We start from the raw sequence: 16103 nt of genomic DNA, 5'->3' as shown, positions 1-16103 counted from the left end.
CTTAAGTTCCCAAGTTTCTCTGCTCTGTCTAGAGTCTGTTCTCCTTCTGTCCACTGCACTAGCATCAGCTATCTCCCCAGGCACAGGAGGGCTGCTCGCCACCTTCAGAAAGCAGATTTTCTAAAGTAGTCTGAAGTCAGAGCTGTAAGGAAAATCCATCTGTTTCTCATCTCAATCAGCAAGCATTTATTGGATGTGTACTATATGTACAACTTCGCAGGCTAATGCTGAATTATAATGAAGACATGACCTGCCAGTGACTTTCGGGGCTGGTCTTCTAAAATGCTCAACTTGCTGTGCATGTCCTGGGAGGAGTACAGAACTCCAAACAAGAAGACTAGCGCCCAACAGCCCAAGAGCTCTGGACTCAAGAGCTGGTACAGAGAACCCCCCACAGATGCAAAGAACAGATGAGGGCATTCCCAGAGGCCAGGCACGGTGACAAGACAGCTGGGCTGCTGACCTCTGGCTTCACATTAATGTGAGGTTGGGGACAGGTGACACTTCAAATAATAGGATAAATGACGCCGCCCCCCTCTCACCCCGCCCGCCACATGCCACCTCATCCAAATCTGCCTTCAGCTGATAACAGTGGATACGGTGTCTGCTGTCTTGTCTTTGTACCCCCAACATGGTCTCCATCCCTGACACATAGTAGTTGCCCAGTAGAAGAGCAACACCCCACCCCCATCCCCGCCCCCCGCCGCCGAGTATCTGCAGGGTCGGCATTTTATAGCTAGCCACTGAAGAGAGGTTTCCCTTGAGGACATGTATCAAGAACCTTCTTCCACAGTACAAGGAAAAGCAAACATCTTAAGATCAAAGGACTCACATTCCCAGCTGTTTCCACGAGCTCTAGACCTGGAGAACCAGGGACATCTCGCCCCATGTGGGAAACTAGAACACTGTAACAGCATCCAGAGAGCTAGGGTCTCTTGTACAAAATGGGGGAACTGGGCTGTGGTGTCTGTATCCTGGTCTGGATTTCATGACTTGACAATCCCTAAGAAGAGCTCTGAGCCGTCCCCACTAGTGGCCATAAGCTGTTATGGCATCGACTGGGTTTCAGAACCTGTTAAAGACTGGGCAGGACAAAGGAGCTGTCAGGAGTTCAAGGTCCCCTTGTACATAGTGAAAGTGATAGAAGAGCCCATTTTATGGGTCATGATGGGGACTAATGAATGTCTTCTTGTAATGTCAACGTATTTGGAACCATGTCTGGCACGTATTTCATACATGCGTTGGATACGTTAAATAAGTGTTAAATGCTTTAGAATGGGACCCTTTGCACAGAGGGCAGTACGTCATACGTGCCCTGTTTTACATCCCCAGTGGGTCAGGACAGCCTCAGAGCAGGGCTTAGAAGTGTGCTGGGAAGAAGTTGAGGGGCTACAAAGGAGTATAACACTGCCACCTTGGGTCCCAGATTTACAGCCAAAAGGAAGTGGGGAGCCAGTAAGCATGAGGATTTGTCATGTAAACGGTCAGTTGGACGAAGTGTGTCCTGCTGCTGTCATTTCAGGCTCCCTTAATGGTGGAGACCCTTTGAAGCCAGGGCGCACCTCTCCTATGCCAATCTAGACACACGGCACAGATGGTAGAGCTTCTGAGACCCTGGAAGGTTCCATCTCCCAATTTCTGACACCCTTCCCTTCTCTAAACTTGGAAGAACCCCAGCCCAGTATCTGGAACACCCCAGGTCCCAGGCAATGACTTGACTCCCTAGCAAGATATAGTAGCCCCCGGCCACACACCCAGAGAAGGTGGGAAAACTTCTGGGGGCAGTGACACCATCCGTGGTCCCCAGACTAACATCCCACTTGGGTCCCTGTCAAGAGCCTCTTCTGAACGCAACTTCTCAAACCAAGTCCCAGAACCTGTTGAAACACATACGTGCAAATACAACAAACCAGAATCTCAAAAGGGTGTAGCTGACATACAGGTGAGTCAAACCGTGTCCAGGCAGTTCTCAACTGGCCCACAGGAGGCAAGGCCTCAGCCATCCAACAGGGAGGCCTGGCCCAGGTTCCATCCCACCTGCTGTCTCATGCCAGATGGAAGGGTGGGTCCCTGCAGGGCCATGGCAGCCAACAGGCTCAGCTAGAGATAAGATCTTGGGGATCAGAGGAGACTTGCTGACAGAAAACACGGTGTGCCCAGCTGTCTACAGCAGAACTTTGCCAGCCAGCACATGATCATCCAGCCATCAAGGTGCTACTCACACACATGCCCTCCCAGGGGCCCAGGTTAATGTCTGAGCCAGGCTATACTAGGGAAAGGACACCAACTCCATTGAGAACCTGGAAGATCAGTCTCACCTGCTCTGGTGGGACCCTCTATAGATAAGCAGCTCCCAAACGTCAACACAAAGAGAACGGGAAGAGGATACCGGATAAAACCAGGCAGCTAAAACAAGATGGACAAAGAGCACACTAGCACATGTGAGTTTCCAGTTCATTGACATCTCAAGGAATATACAAATTAAAACAATAAGATGCCACCTCACTTACATAATCGGGAAGGAATGAGAAAGTGTCTAGAGCTTGAAAGAGGGAGAAAAAAAGGATTGGGGGAGGATAGTGAATCAATGTCAAACAGCACATTGAAGATAGCTGAGGCGATTTCTCGGAACATTTCATTTTAAAAAGTTATTGCATGTGCATGATATGTGTGTGAGAGAACGCAACTGGTGTGCATGCCATGGTGTGTGTGTGTGTGTGTGTGTGTGTGTGTGTGTGTGTGTGTGTGTGTGTGTAGGTCAGAGAGCAACTTTGTGGAGTTATTCTCTGCTTCCACCTTTATGTGGATTCCGGGGATCGAACTGGAGAGGTCAGGCTTGCTTGGCAAGTGCCTTCACTACTGGGCTATCTCATCTGCCTAAACATTGACTAACTATGTATTCAAAGCTGCAAAAATGTGTTCATCTTTCTCTCAAGTAATTTTGAATACACAGAGTTCTGTACTGATTTAATGCATCCAATAACTTTCATTTACCTTATGTTGTATATTTTATATAAGCTTCATATAAATACTTCAATATGGTTTACAGCAGTTTAGTATGGGAAAAACAGGCAGACACTCAAACAAGATATTGGTTGAATTAATTTTGGTTTAGACATGAGATATAATAATACTATGTAGTCATTTTTTAAAAAGTCTTCTAAAAATATTAATGACATGAAGAAACATAATATATTGCCAGACCGGAAGTAGACTATGTAATATGTCTTTGTGATGCTAATTTTAGAAACCATAATGTGATGTGTGCACACATGCATGTGCCATCAGAAGGCCATGAGACAACACTTAAGAGAAGTTCATCTGTGGACAGAATCCCCAGAGGTATTTACCCCTCACCCAGCTTCGACTGTCTTTAGGGAGGCATGAACAAGACGGAAAACTGAATACAGAGCGGGCATCAGAGGGATGCCTTAAAACGAGGAGAGAAGGGGTCAGGGCGAGCCTGGTTTGGTGTGGGACCCTTCAGAATGGCTTTGCAGAAGGGGGACAATCTAGGACAAGCCTCTCAAGTGGGGAAAAGCACAGACTCTTGTTTAGGGGCTCAGGCCAAACCAGGTGTGAACTGACACCACACAGTGTAGAAAAGAACCTGGAAGCATAACTCATTTAATTCTGGAATTGAGACACTCCTGAGGTGGAAGGGCCTGTTATGCCTTTCAGGTTTTTCAAGCAGATGGTAGTACGGCTGATGATACGGAGGAGGCAAAAGGCAAAAGGCTTGACTTAGGACATGATGGATGAAAACTGTACCCTCTGGTACCCTCCGTGTCCCGTCCCCCCCTCCCCGCCAGTTCCCAATCCCGACAGCTTGCTATCTACCCTTCAAAGCAGCTAGGCGTCTGCCCTTCTTCCTTCAGTCTGAAATAAGCTTTCCTATGCATCTTCAGTCTCTCCCTTCTGGCTGCAGGTCTTATGAGGGGAGAGGTAAAAGCCAAAGGAGAGAGAAGGGCAGGCAGAAGCAGGAAGTCAGAAGTGCGCATGCTCTGGAGAGGCAGAGCTGATGAGCTAGATTAAAGACTTCAGGGTAGGGGGATGTCAAATGGGGGCCAGCCACCAGGCCAAGAACCTGTGCCCTCTGCAGACACACCCGGCATGCCCAGGAACTGGTCAGTGGTGGCAGATGACGGAGGATCACAGTTTGGGGAGGATGTGTGGCGATTTTCAGACCAGGCATCTTACAGTGCTACAGGACCTTGATCTGTGGTGCTGGATCCTCACGACTGTGGGTGTGCATGCTGGAGTTTCCAACATGCCCTCACCCCCACTGCTACATTTCATCTCGGGAGGCGAGCGGCTCAGAGAGAACACCCATGCTACAGATGAGATGACTGAGATAGGGAAACTAAATGACTTGCTGCAAACCCCCGAAGGTAGAGAGGTGGCAAAACGTGGGTGCGCTTAGCTCCCAGGCTGCCATTTCGCCAAGCAAAACCGCGGTAGGGTAGTTCATGTTGCATGAAGTCCTCTCGCTGATATGAAGTCCTGCCTCCAGCAGTGTGACAAAAGCCCTTCCCTGCAGAGATGGACACCACAGTCACACATATCAACTACAAAGTGGGAGGAGTGTGGGAAGACATGGAGGGAAGAGCCGCACGGGACATTCTGGACAATGAGTATGCCAAGTTGTGGGGTGGGGAGTGTGCCACAGCCATCCCAGTGCTGCCTCGGTCAGTGTGGGCCCTCCAATGTCCCTCAAGTTCAAACAAACTTCAGCTGCGCCATTTACTCCACTCAAGACAGCATCTGAGCTCAAAGCCAGGGGGTAGCATTTCTCTACTAAGCTGAGCTGGACGAGGCAGTTGGGCTAACACTCCAGGAAATAAAGGCAGGTGGCCTCTCCTCCCCTAACAGCCCTGCATGGACCACAGCCCAGAACTGCAGGATAAGGCCTGGTGAGGGCATTTCCTCCAGATCTGTCCCACAGCCTCATTCTGAGTTTGATAATGTGCTGTGCCACGCAGAGCTGCTGAGCACCAGGATTGAGTGTTTAGTACTAATCAGTCCACACTCGGTGGTCAGGAAGGATCCTGTGTGATGGATGGCTCTGAGCCTTCACCGTGTTGGCGGTCACACCAGTGTGCACACCTGTGTGCGCACACAAGCGAGCACACAAAACCCTAGTAAGATCCCATCTACTCACACAAGAGGTCAATATCACAGTAGGCTGGGCAAAGTGACCTCAGATTTTGGTATTCTCTCTGGCCGCAACTTGTGAATGTACAATCATCTCAAAACAAAGTTTAAGGAAACGGAGTGGCTGCCATATTGCAGTGCTGAAGAAATGAGCAATCGTTTCAATCTCCTGGTGGACTGAGGGCCCTAACTTCACAGGTCCATGAGTGCGGGAGTTTGGGAGCACTCCTGGGCAACAGAGGGGATGGGTGTGGGGCAAGGGTCAGGGAATTAGCATTTGGAAGCAGGGTAGGGTCTCATTATAAGTAAGAGAGTCCCCAGATGAGGAGCCCCTGCAATTCATCACTGTGAGTCTGCGATGATGCCCTGCTGCTGTTTCGGAGGGACTGCCCCCTTCCCTGGTCCTCTACACACACCCTGAAAATCTTACACCAAAAGACTCATTGGGGCTGGTCAGCAGTCCAGCGATGCACCACCTCCCTGGAGAGCAGAGGAACGGATCACAGGCCTTGGGCCCATAAGAAGCATTGGTGAGAACTCAACCCTTGGTGACCTGGACCATTTTGGCAGCCCCGCCTTCTTCACCCAGAACACCACAGAAACTAGGCTGCTTATCTCCTAGTCAGTAAAAGCCTCGAGGGACTTCTCCCACCCGACCCGGAGCAACAGCAGCTCCTTCTCCATCCCGCAGGGTCCACACTGTAGACCCTCCCAGACTAAAGCGTCTGCAGGGAAGGAGCCGCCTCCGCAGAGGGGAGAAGCGCCAGATCCTATCAGCCAATTATCCAGACACAAGGCGACCCGCAAGTTCGGGCACGCTCTGCCTAGGCACAAGCAGCGGGAGGGGCCTAGGCGCGCCCAGGGGGTCTGAGTCTGCGCTGGGGTCGCGCCCCGTAGCGGATTGCAGTCTGGTCTGGGGGCTGGCCCAGATGGGAATTTCTGGGTCCCGGCACCCTAGGGACCTGAAGGATCTAAGCTGGGGGAGCGTCTGGGAAAGATGTCTGGATAGGAAGGGTGTTCAGGGCTGGGTCGAGGAAGATTGGATCTGAGCCAGGTGTGTATGATTAAGGGGTCTGGGCCTGGGGGTAGAGGACGCCTAGGGCTCCGGGTCTGGTACCCAGCGCCAAACTGGGGGCTGGGCCAGGGCCCTGATCTGGGAGTCGACCGCCAGTCTGCTCCTCACAGTCAAATAGGCGGTGCAGCCAGGCCCCCCCTCCTGGTTCTGGCCCCCAAAGACCCCTCCACGACCCGAAACCCAGCAGCCTCAGCTCCTAGATCGCCCCGGAAACACAGCCCTCCCCTCCAACGTGTGGCGCGCCCGGGTCGTCTCTAGTTCGTGGAACAAAAGAGCAGCTCTCGTGGAGCGGGTTCCGAGCCTGCATTGACTGTCCTATGGCCCTCGGCCGCCGGGCTTTGTGTTCGCACAGGGAGCAGGGAGGACCGCCGGGGTCCCGGAGCACATCCCACGGACCCTGCGCAGAGGCATGCAGCGCCCAAGCTCCAAAGTTGTCGACGCCGGTCGCCTCCCACACCGCTCCAGTTCCCCTCCGCGGGGTGCCCCATTCATTTGCCAGGGGGACGAGTGCAGACCGCCACGGTGGGCCTCGGGCACTTACCTTGCTCTTGACTTCCACGGCGCTGCAGTCGTAGAAGCGTAGGGTCTGAGACTTGTGAAAACTCCGGTTCATGATTTCGGCCCCACTCAGCCTTCGCCCTCGCCTCTCAGGGGCCACGGAGAGAGTCTCGGCGGAGACGCCCCCGGCCGTCTGCCCGGGCCCGGCGCCGGGCCCGCGCTCGCTAGGGCGCCCGGGCTGCACGGTGTGAGGCGGGCCGGAGCTGGGCTGGCCGCGCGCCTCGGGGACTCCAGGGGCCGCGCGCGGGAGGAGCTATGGGACGCCTCCCCCGGGCCCCGCCCCGGCGCCCCGCCCCCGGCGCCCCGCCCCCAGCGCCCCGCCTATCAGGACCCTCCCCCGCCACGCCCCCACCTGGTGCGCTTCCAAAGGAAGCTCTGGGCCATTCTCTGGGCTCATGGTTTTGCCTTCCCCACAGCGATCGATCGGCCCAGGAAAGGGGTGTTTGGTGGATTCCTTATAAGCACGCTAATGAGAAGCACCCCAGGCTTGATCCGATTGGGCTCCACCTGCCTGCCTTAGTTGCCAGGTTGTGGGTGGTCCCGGCCTGGAGTGGCGAACTCTGAACGCACAGCCCAGCCCAGCCCAGGCCGGATGAAAAGCGACCAGTCCCAAACTGTGATGAAGCAGTGAACGTTAAATCTAACGGGTAGGACTGACAACAAGAACTTACACTGTTTTTGAGGCGCAGCGAGGGTTTTTCTATGGCAGTTGGTAGGAGATAGGATAGGTTCGGAGAGAGAGGGAACTGATTATCAGTTACACCATAGAACACTTGTTACTAGAGAGCACATAGAGGGAAGAAGAAGCCCAAGATGCAACCTGTCCTTTAAGGAGTTTGTAAAAAAGTTAGGACGAGACACACAGGCTTTAAAAACAGCTTTAAAATGTCTTACGCATTTTTTTTTTTTTGTAATTTGCTAGTTAAAGAATTAAAACTTTATCATAAAGTCACCGCAAAGACGTGGAAAATACAAGTTAGTGAAATCACCTACAGCGGTGCTACTCAGCAGTCAACTCTACTAACCTTCGGGTATATTTTACTTCTGTTTACTTTTCGTGTACATTGTAATATACTTTATAGAATTGTGACCGTACAGTTCATCCTGTTTTGCAACATGATTATGTCACTGCCTGGGTTAGAACGGACGTTTTCATCAGTTGTTTTTAGAAAATGTTCTTAGAGCTGCTTATGTGAATAGGGGTATGACTTCTGGTGGTACTGTTTTATTGGCTGTGTTTGCATTGTATACATACTAACATTATAAATGCTTATTCCCGGTTCCACTTATTTCTGAGGCTTTTTAAAAGAAGTGTTGACTCTTAAAACGGAATTATTAGGCCATAAAATACACATATCTCTAAAGCTTTTAATACAAATTGCCAAATTTTATCCCTCAAAATGCAATTTTTATTTAATTTTGCTGTGTATTTGTTGTTACAGGCCTATGGTCACAGTGGTTTAGAGTTTGAATCCTTACCTTGGGACAAACTCCAGATTGTTCCGAGGGGCACATGAGGCAAGCCAGCAAGACACCAGGAGATGCCCACTGGAAAGCAGCAGGGGTGAAGTGCTGGCTCCTCTCTTCCCTCCTCTTTCCCAACCCATCCCCCTCTCATAGTTTTCTTTCCTTCTCTCTCTCTCTCTCTCTCTCTCTCTGGCCTTCACATAACCTCAGCCAGCCTCACACTTGCTAGGTAACTGAAGTGACCTTAAACTTCCCCTCCACCTGCCTCCACCTCCATAGTGCTGGGATTACAGGTGTGGATACTTCCACACCCAGTTTTATGCAGAGCTGGGTATGGGACCCGGGACTTCATGATGACTTTATTCAAAGGGAAGATGGCTAACAGGACAGTCCTTTGGGCTTGTGGAAAGTCACAGTTCTGCTGCTTACTGTCCCCTCCAAGGGGACTGTCCTGTGGGTGGGAGAGGCTCAGGAGCATGCTGAGGATTGAGTGCCCTCCCCTGGTTGTCAACTTGACTCCACCTGGAATCAACTAAACGCAAGCCTCTAGGTGCTCTTGTGAGGGATATTATAAATGCTGAACTCATTCCTAAATCCACTTGTTTCTGAGGCTTTTAAGAACTATTGACTCTTGATCAGATTATCTGAAGCAGAAAGACCCACCCTAAATGTGGACGGCAGCTTCTGGTGTGAGCTCAGATAAAGGACAATGGAAAAAGAAAAGTGCTCTTTGCCTGCTCTTGCCCTCATGCTCACTGTCACGTTCTCTAGCCTGTTGCTGCAGCATACTTGGCCAATACTGGAGCCGACTCCTTTGAGCTTCGAATACAGACTGAAGACCAGCAGCTCTCTAGGGATCCCGAGGCCTTCAAAAGAAAATAGAGAGAGACAGGCCTAATCTTCCTCAAAGAATCTGTCAATTGGTAACCCTAACTCAGTGTGATGGTTTGTGCCTTATAGTTCTAGTCACTCAGGGTCAAGCTAGGAGAATTGAGAGTTCAAAGCCAGTCTGAGCAATATAGTGAGACTGTCTCAAAACAACCAATGACTTACCCAACCCTGGTAAATGAATGTAGATCCCAAAATATAGCCTCTAGGTCAGTTTTCTCAACCTGTGGGTCACAACCCTTAAGGGGGTTGAACTATTCTTTCACAGGGTTGCCTAAGATCATCAAAAAGCACAGATATTTACATTATGATTCATAACAGTAGCAAAATTACAGTCATGAAGTAGCATCAAAAATAATTTTGTGGTTGGGGGTCACTATAACATGAGGAACTGTGTTAAAGGGTCTCAGCATTAGGAAGGTTGAGAACCACTGTTTTAGGTTGTCAGTCCTTGAAAGGGAAATAGCACAGAGCTTCAAAATCTCAGATTTCTAGATAGGTGGCAGCTGAGACAATTTTATCAGAAAGAAAGGAGACTGGCAACCTTGATTGCTTTTTCAGATTTTAGAATAACAAAACACCCCTAAAGGAACTGTTTTTAGGATCACTGATTGCTATGGGATGTTCTGTATGTCCTGTGGGAGCCCTTCTTGGGTTCCTTGTGGCGTTACCCAGCAGGTCTGCATAGAGGATGATTAGGACCATGGGCCTGAGTGCAGGTGTTTGAGATGTTCTGCACTTGGCTGTGCTGGGGGATGGTCTGTATGTCAAGTTGCTCTGATTGGTCAATAAATAAAACCTGATTGGTCGTGGCTAGGCAGGATGTATAGGCGGGACTAACAGAGAGGAGAAATAAAAGAACAGGAAGGCAGGAGTCACTGCCAGCCACTGCCAGGACAAGCAGCATGCGAAGATGCTGGTAAGCCACGAGCCACGTGGCAAGGTATAGATTTCTAGAAATGGGTTACTTTAAGATATAAGAACAGTTAGCAAAAAGCCTGCCACGGCCATACAGTTTGTAAGCAATATAAGTCTCTGTGTTTACTTGGTTGGGTCTGAGCGGCTGTGGGACTGGCGGGTGAGAGAGATTTGTCCTGACTGTGGGCAAGGCAGGAAAACTCTACAACTGATAATAGGGAGAAGCAGCCTTGAGAATTACTAGATTATCCAGGCAGAGGAGCTCGGGCTGCTGTCTACACTGAAGATGTCGGTACCAGCCAGAGCGGCCTGGGTAGGAGATAAGTAGGCCCTGCACACCCATGGAGCAGCCCACCAGAGATCTCAGGAGTGGTGATGCCTGGGAATGTTCAGGGGTTCTTAAGCAAACCACCTGGCCCTCCCCTCCCCCATGGGAAACTTGGCAATGTCTAGAAGCATCCACTGTGAGGAAGGCAGGGTGTGCTACTGAGTGCAGGGGCCAGTAATGCCAAGAGGGGGCAGCTCCGATTATACACAGGGATTGAACCCAGCCAAAACGCCAGCTGTGCCATGGGCTGTTGTTTCCCACCTGGGTCTCCCGGCCGCTCACTCTTCATCTTTACTGTGGATCCCTGTTGGAGCCTTGGTTTGCAGAGCTCTGCACATTTTGAAGTGTGCAGACCTGCGCTGCCCTTGTTTCTGGTCTCTGGGTCTGGTGATAAAGACTGGGAAAAGTTAGCCTGCTGTGAAACCAATAAAAATAAATATCAGGCTCTGCTCTGCACTGGCCTCCTCGGCACTTCAAAGAAAAGCAAACCAAGCAAGTCACATCTGGATACAAAAGACGAAACACTGAAAATCTCATTATGGAGCCTTTCTTTTCTAAAGGGTACTTTGGCGTAAAAGTTCTTAAGAGAATGTGTTGAAATAAAATAAAATTATAAATGCAAAGCATCCACTTAGTGGGTCAAGTCCCATTTCTTCTTAAATCAAAGGCCCCAGGGTGCTCCACTCAGACTCCTGCTGCATATCATCAGGCATGTGTTTGGAGTGTATGGAGGAGGAACCCTGGAGGTCACAGTGCAGAGGATGCTGGACACCCTGGGTACTCTGAGAACAAGGCCTGAGATCAGTCAGAACCCTGGGGGTGGGGTATGGCACCTGGGTGGATGCCAAGCATGCCCTGCCCACGGTTTCGCCCAGAGCCTACTTCAGTGTTATTACAGGGCGAATGTCAAACGGGAGTGCCCTGGACCAGTGGGTGCTGCTGAGCCTCCCGTTGTATCTCATCATCCGGTCACTGTCCCTCCTCCGGTTGTTCTCTGAGCTCATCTCCTGCCTGAGATGCTTCCTGTCCCCCACCCTAGTCTTGATTGTCTGCTTTATCTTACTCCATGTCTGTTTTATTTCTGTGTATTTTCACTTTTACTTCATAGACTAAAGTTTTCAAAGAGATGACCCCTTTCTTCTTTCTTTTTAAGAAAGAAAACACTAGGAACAGCATTTTGGAGACCTTTCTCCCCCACCCCACCACCCCACCCCGCCCCCTTTAGCTCTATCTACAGTGTTTCCCTGGCATCTCTAATGTCCCGCAACACTTGTCACACTGTATCCATTTCCTAAGTCTGTTGTACTTCACTAGACTGATAGCCTCAGGACAGCAACACTTGTCACACTGTATCCATTTCCTTTGTCTGGTGTACTTCACTAGACTGATAGCCTCAGGACCGCCCCATGGACTGGCCAATAGCTAAATAGTTTCTGGGTCCTGTTGAACAGCAGGCTCAGGGTTCTCTGGTACCATGAACGGTCCTCAATGAAGTACAGGAGACAAAGGGGATCTAGGACTTGGAGCTCCTTCCTGATGGAGGTGTTCTCTGCAAGTGGGCACCATCTGATCTCACCACCTAACAGGTAACGTTAGGCATCAGAGTAAGTAGTTGGTTTCCAGTGAAGATTCTTTTTTTTTTTTCTTTTTCTTTTTAGCCATAAGAGTTTCTAATGGAGGTTGTATAATGTTAAGGGTCAAAGAGAAGATGCAGCAGGATCGCCCCAAAAGAAACAGTTCAGAACACAGACCTACAGATCATACTTTTGCAGCCCCTCCACCTAAAGAGGTGGCAGAGAGAAGCAGTGAGGACCACCACTCAGAAGCAGACCTCTCTCCGACTCCTGCGGCAGGCCTGGGGGTGAGGAGAAGGCCTTCCGAAGCCACTGTAGAAAAAATGTAGGTGCACACCCAGCTCTCTTTGATCTCTCTCCCAAAATGTGAAGTGTTTGTGTAGGTTGCATATATATGTGTATGTATATATATATATATATATATATATATATATATATATATATGGTTTTTTCTGAGACATGGTTTCTCTGTGTAGTTTTGTGCCTTTCCTGGAACTCACTTTGTAGACCAGGCTGGCCTCGAACTCACAGAGATCCGCCTGGCTCTGCCTCCCAAGTGCTGGGATTAAAGACAATATAATTGGTTAATGGCTCCAGCTCTACTAATCACTTTCAGGATTTGTTGTCATTGACAACAAACAAAGGGGGGGTTGTTGAGGTACAATTTCCCAGGAAAACGTTCTCTAAGGTACGGTTTTGTGATGCTTGGAAAGCATTCCATGACACTTGGATCATGTGCTGTTGCGCATGTCAGGCATGGTGTATGGTCCTGGGGTGAGACAAGAAGATAGAAGGCCACTATTATAGTTGAACTAAGCAAGTGTCACAGTACGGCTTGGCCATCATTTGGTCCTCATCTAAAAACGCACATCTTCCCAGGTATTGCTCTTCATCTGCTCACCGAGGACGCGTCTGCCTTTGTGGTGAAGATGATTTGGCCTGTGTGGAAGATCTATAGCAAAGACCCAGTAGCCACTCCTTCTCCAGACAGCACTCTCAGCCACAAAAGAATAAATTCCCCACATTCCAGAGCCATGTGGAAATTGTTGTTCACATCTGTTCACATCCTCCAAAGTGGCTCTGCTGGAATCCCCTGAACCAGTGAGCGTGCCCCCCACCTCAGCCCGGAGCTTGCTTACTGGTCCTTGTGAGGCTGTATGTATGTGTCAGAAGTGAAAGGCGGGGGTGGGGTGGGGTGGGGGGTGGTGGGGAGGGGGGTCACCCTGCTTGCTGTGGCTTTGCACTAAGCTCTGAGGCAAGTGTTCAAAACACAAACAAAAGTACCTGGGGGCATAAAATGAAGTCCTCATTCCAAGGATCACACTAGCCATGGATCAAACTCTCGTGTGTGTGTGTGTGTGTGTGTGTGTGTGTGTGTGTGTGTGTGTGTGTGGGGGGGGGGTGCTAGGGGGTGGTGATTCATAAAGCTTTATTCTGCTGAGCTGACAAACCCAACTGAGTATGATATTCTGGCAGAGATATGTGGCCAATTCAATGGTGGAGCGCTTGTTCACCAGCACGGTCACTCCTACCAGGTAGGTACCCTGCAGGCTTGAACTCCTTACAGGCCTTGTAGCGATAAAGATGGGGTGCTTGCTCTCTTGTCTACTTCGACACAGCTTTGGGGTGGGTCAGCTTCTGGCACTCTCTGAGACAATGTTTAATTTGTCAGGTTTTGCCATGGTACTGTCTGCTGGTTACACAAACACCATGGAATCCTTCATGCCTTCTGGCTGTGGGCTGAATAACAACCCGGGAGCCAGGCATGCAGAGTTCATTCGCTCCAGCACCAACATGTCAGCTCATCACTTTCAGATTGGGAGAGATCTCCTGGAAGTTACCAAAATCACTTGGCTCTCTGTCTAATCTCTCTAACCCAGAAGATATGAACAAGAACATTTATGTAACCATTTCTGTTTCCCCATGTAGCCCTGGCTGTCCTGGAACTAGTGCTGTAGACCAGGCTGGCTTTGAACTCAGGGATCCGCCTACCTGCCTCCCTAACCCTAACCCTAACCCTAACCCTAACCCTAACCCTAACCCTAACCCTAACCCTAAGGAGTGTTGGGATTGAAGGTGTGTGCCACCAGGCCTGGCATTCTTAATCTGAGGGAAGAGAGGTAATCACTAGTTTTCAACCCAGTCCTCTAGCTAGGAGGCCTTTCAGCCCTCGTTATGTGTGCATCAGAATCTGTATACAGAATCCACTTGGTTATCTGCCAGTCCACTGGGCAGGGCTGGGGATACTGGTCTAATATGAAGTAAAACAGACACAGGAAATGAACACAATGGGACAGGTATTGTGACAGGGGACAGTGAAGGACAAGGGAAACACGGAGGATACAGCAAAGCCAACAGGACAAGGAGGAGTTGGTGTGGTGATACATTGTGTTCCCCAATACATTGCGTACCCTAATAAAACCTATCTGGGGTCAGAGAACAGAACAGCCACTAGATTAGACACAGAGGCCAGAAAATGGTGGCACATACACCTTTATTCCTATCGCTCAGGGAGGCAGAGGTCCAACTAGATCTCTGTGAGTTCAAGGCCACACTGGAAACAACCAAGAAGTGATAGCAGGACACAGAAAGGTATATAAGGCGTGAGGACCGGGAACTAGGGCTTTTAAGCTTTTAGGCCTTTTAGCAGCAGTTCAGTGGAGACACTTTTGGGTGACTACTCAGAGGCTTTCAGTCTGGGGAAATAAGATCAGCTGAGGCATGATCAGCTGAAGAATTGGTGAAGTGAGGTTGGCTGTGGCTTGTTCTGTTTCTTTGATCTTTCAGCCTTCACCCCAATATCTGGCTCCAGGTTTTTTATTACTAAGACCATTTAAGATTTGTGTTACAAGTTGGTCTCAAACATCCCACTGTGAACTTCCATGTCTAGTTCCAGGACAAATTGGGAAACTTTCCATGCCCTGACATCTTCCTGATATGATTTCTGTCTCTTGGTTCCCTTTCCAGTCTCCTTTTTTTGCATCCTCTTCTGGTGTCTTTGAATTATTTAACTGCAGAGAGTATCTGCAAAATCAAGTGTTAAGAAAGGCCCAGAAACTCAGGTCTCCTCACTTTTCTGCCCATACATATGTAACAGATCCTAAGTTATATTCATAGGCGATCTTTCTGGACACTCAACAGCTGAGGCTGCTACTAGGTGGTGACCTCATATTTCTGCTCTTGTTGCTCTTTGCCAATAGGTCGTTAGTGTCAGCATGCCACCCTGGACTCTCTCTACGTGAAGGTCTGTCACCTGCCCCTATCTGGACGCAGGTTCCTCCAGCATGCATTAGAACCCACTGCTGTCCGTTCCCCCGGAAGCTGCCTCCACCTTCTCAGTACTACTGGTCCTTTCTGTGTGTGTTGCTCTGAAAGGCTGTGTTAATTCAAGCAGCCTTTGGTAGCATACGGTTCCTTTCCCATGTCCAGTTTACCCTTCCTCCTTTATGCCTAAGCTGCTTTCTTCCAGGCTTTTTGCTTCATTTCTACTCTACAGAGATGAAGACTTTCCCAAGCAGTGGGGAAACTCAAGCCACCGCTCCCTAAAGATTCTGCCCAAACTTTTAAGTACCTGAGTTTAGAAACAATTTTGAAAAATGAAAATTCTTGTTTTTATTTTAATTTTTAATTTATTCCTTAAAATACAAGTATACAGTGTGTCTTTTTCATATCCGCCTCTTACCCACCAACTCCCCAAAGACCCAATATCACATCTCCTCCCAACATCAGGTCTTATTTATTTGTTTTTACTGGCAAGTATATGAAAGGCTGAATTCCACTCATAAACTCTTTAGGTTATAATTAATGTTGCTCACTATTGAAAAATTAGACAATATAGTAAACAAAAAGAGACACTAGAGACTACTCATCCTTCAGAAACCTAGAGTCAACACAATTATTGTTCTGATGTGTCTTACACAAACACACACATGCATACACACACACACACACACACACACACACACACACACACACACACACACACAAAAACAACCTACTGAGTCCATTTATTGTTGCCCATACATACATGTTCTCTGGGCTGACCAATGGGATTGGGCAATCTATGTGGGAGCTCATCCCTGGGGGAAAAATGTTTCTCCCACTTTCAGCCATCATTGACTACTTGTAGTTCATCTAGGTG

General features: G+C 49.3%; 1 protein-coding gene across 1 annotated transcript in view; it reads right to left on the bottom strand.

Annotated features, from left to right (window-relative positions):
* The window catches only part of Pard6g (par-6 family cell polarity regulator gamma), a 70457-nt gene extending 63456 nt beyond the window's left edge, over positions 1–7001 (bottom strand). The window contains exon 1 of the mRNA XM_028871993.2: positions 6771–7001. Coding sequence (XP_028727826.1) covers positions 6771–6842 — 72 coding nt within the window. The 5' untranslated portion in view covers positions 6843–7001. The remainder of the gene's footprint in view (positions 1–6770) is intronic.
* Positions 7002–16103: the final 9102 nt, after the last annotated feature.

Source organism: Peromyscus leucopus, chromosome 19 (assembly GCF_004664715.2).
Source record: "Peromyscus leucopus breed LL Stock chromosome 19, UCI_PerLeu_2.1, whole genome shotgun sequence".
NCBI lineage: Eukaryota > Metazoa > Chordata > Mammalia > Rodentia > Cricetidae > Peromyscus > Peromyscus leucopus.
This window is presented reverse-complemented; position numbering and strand designations above follow the sequence as displayed.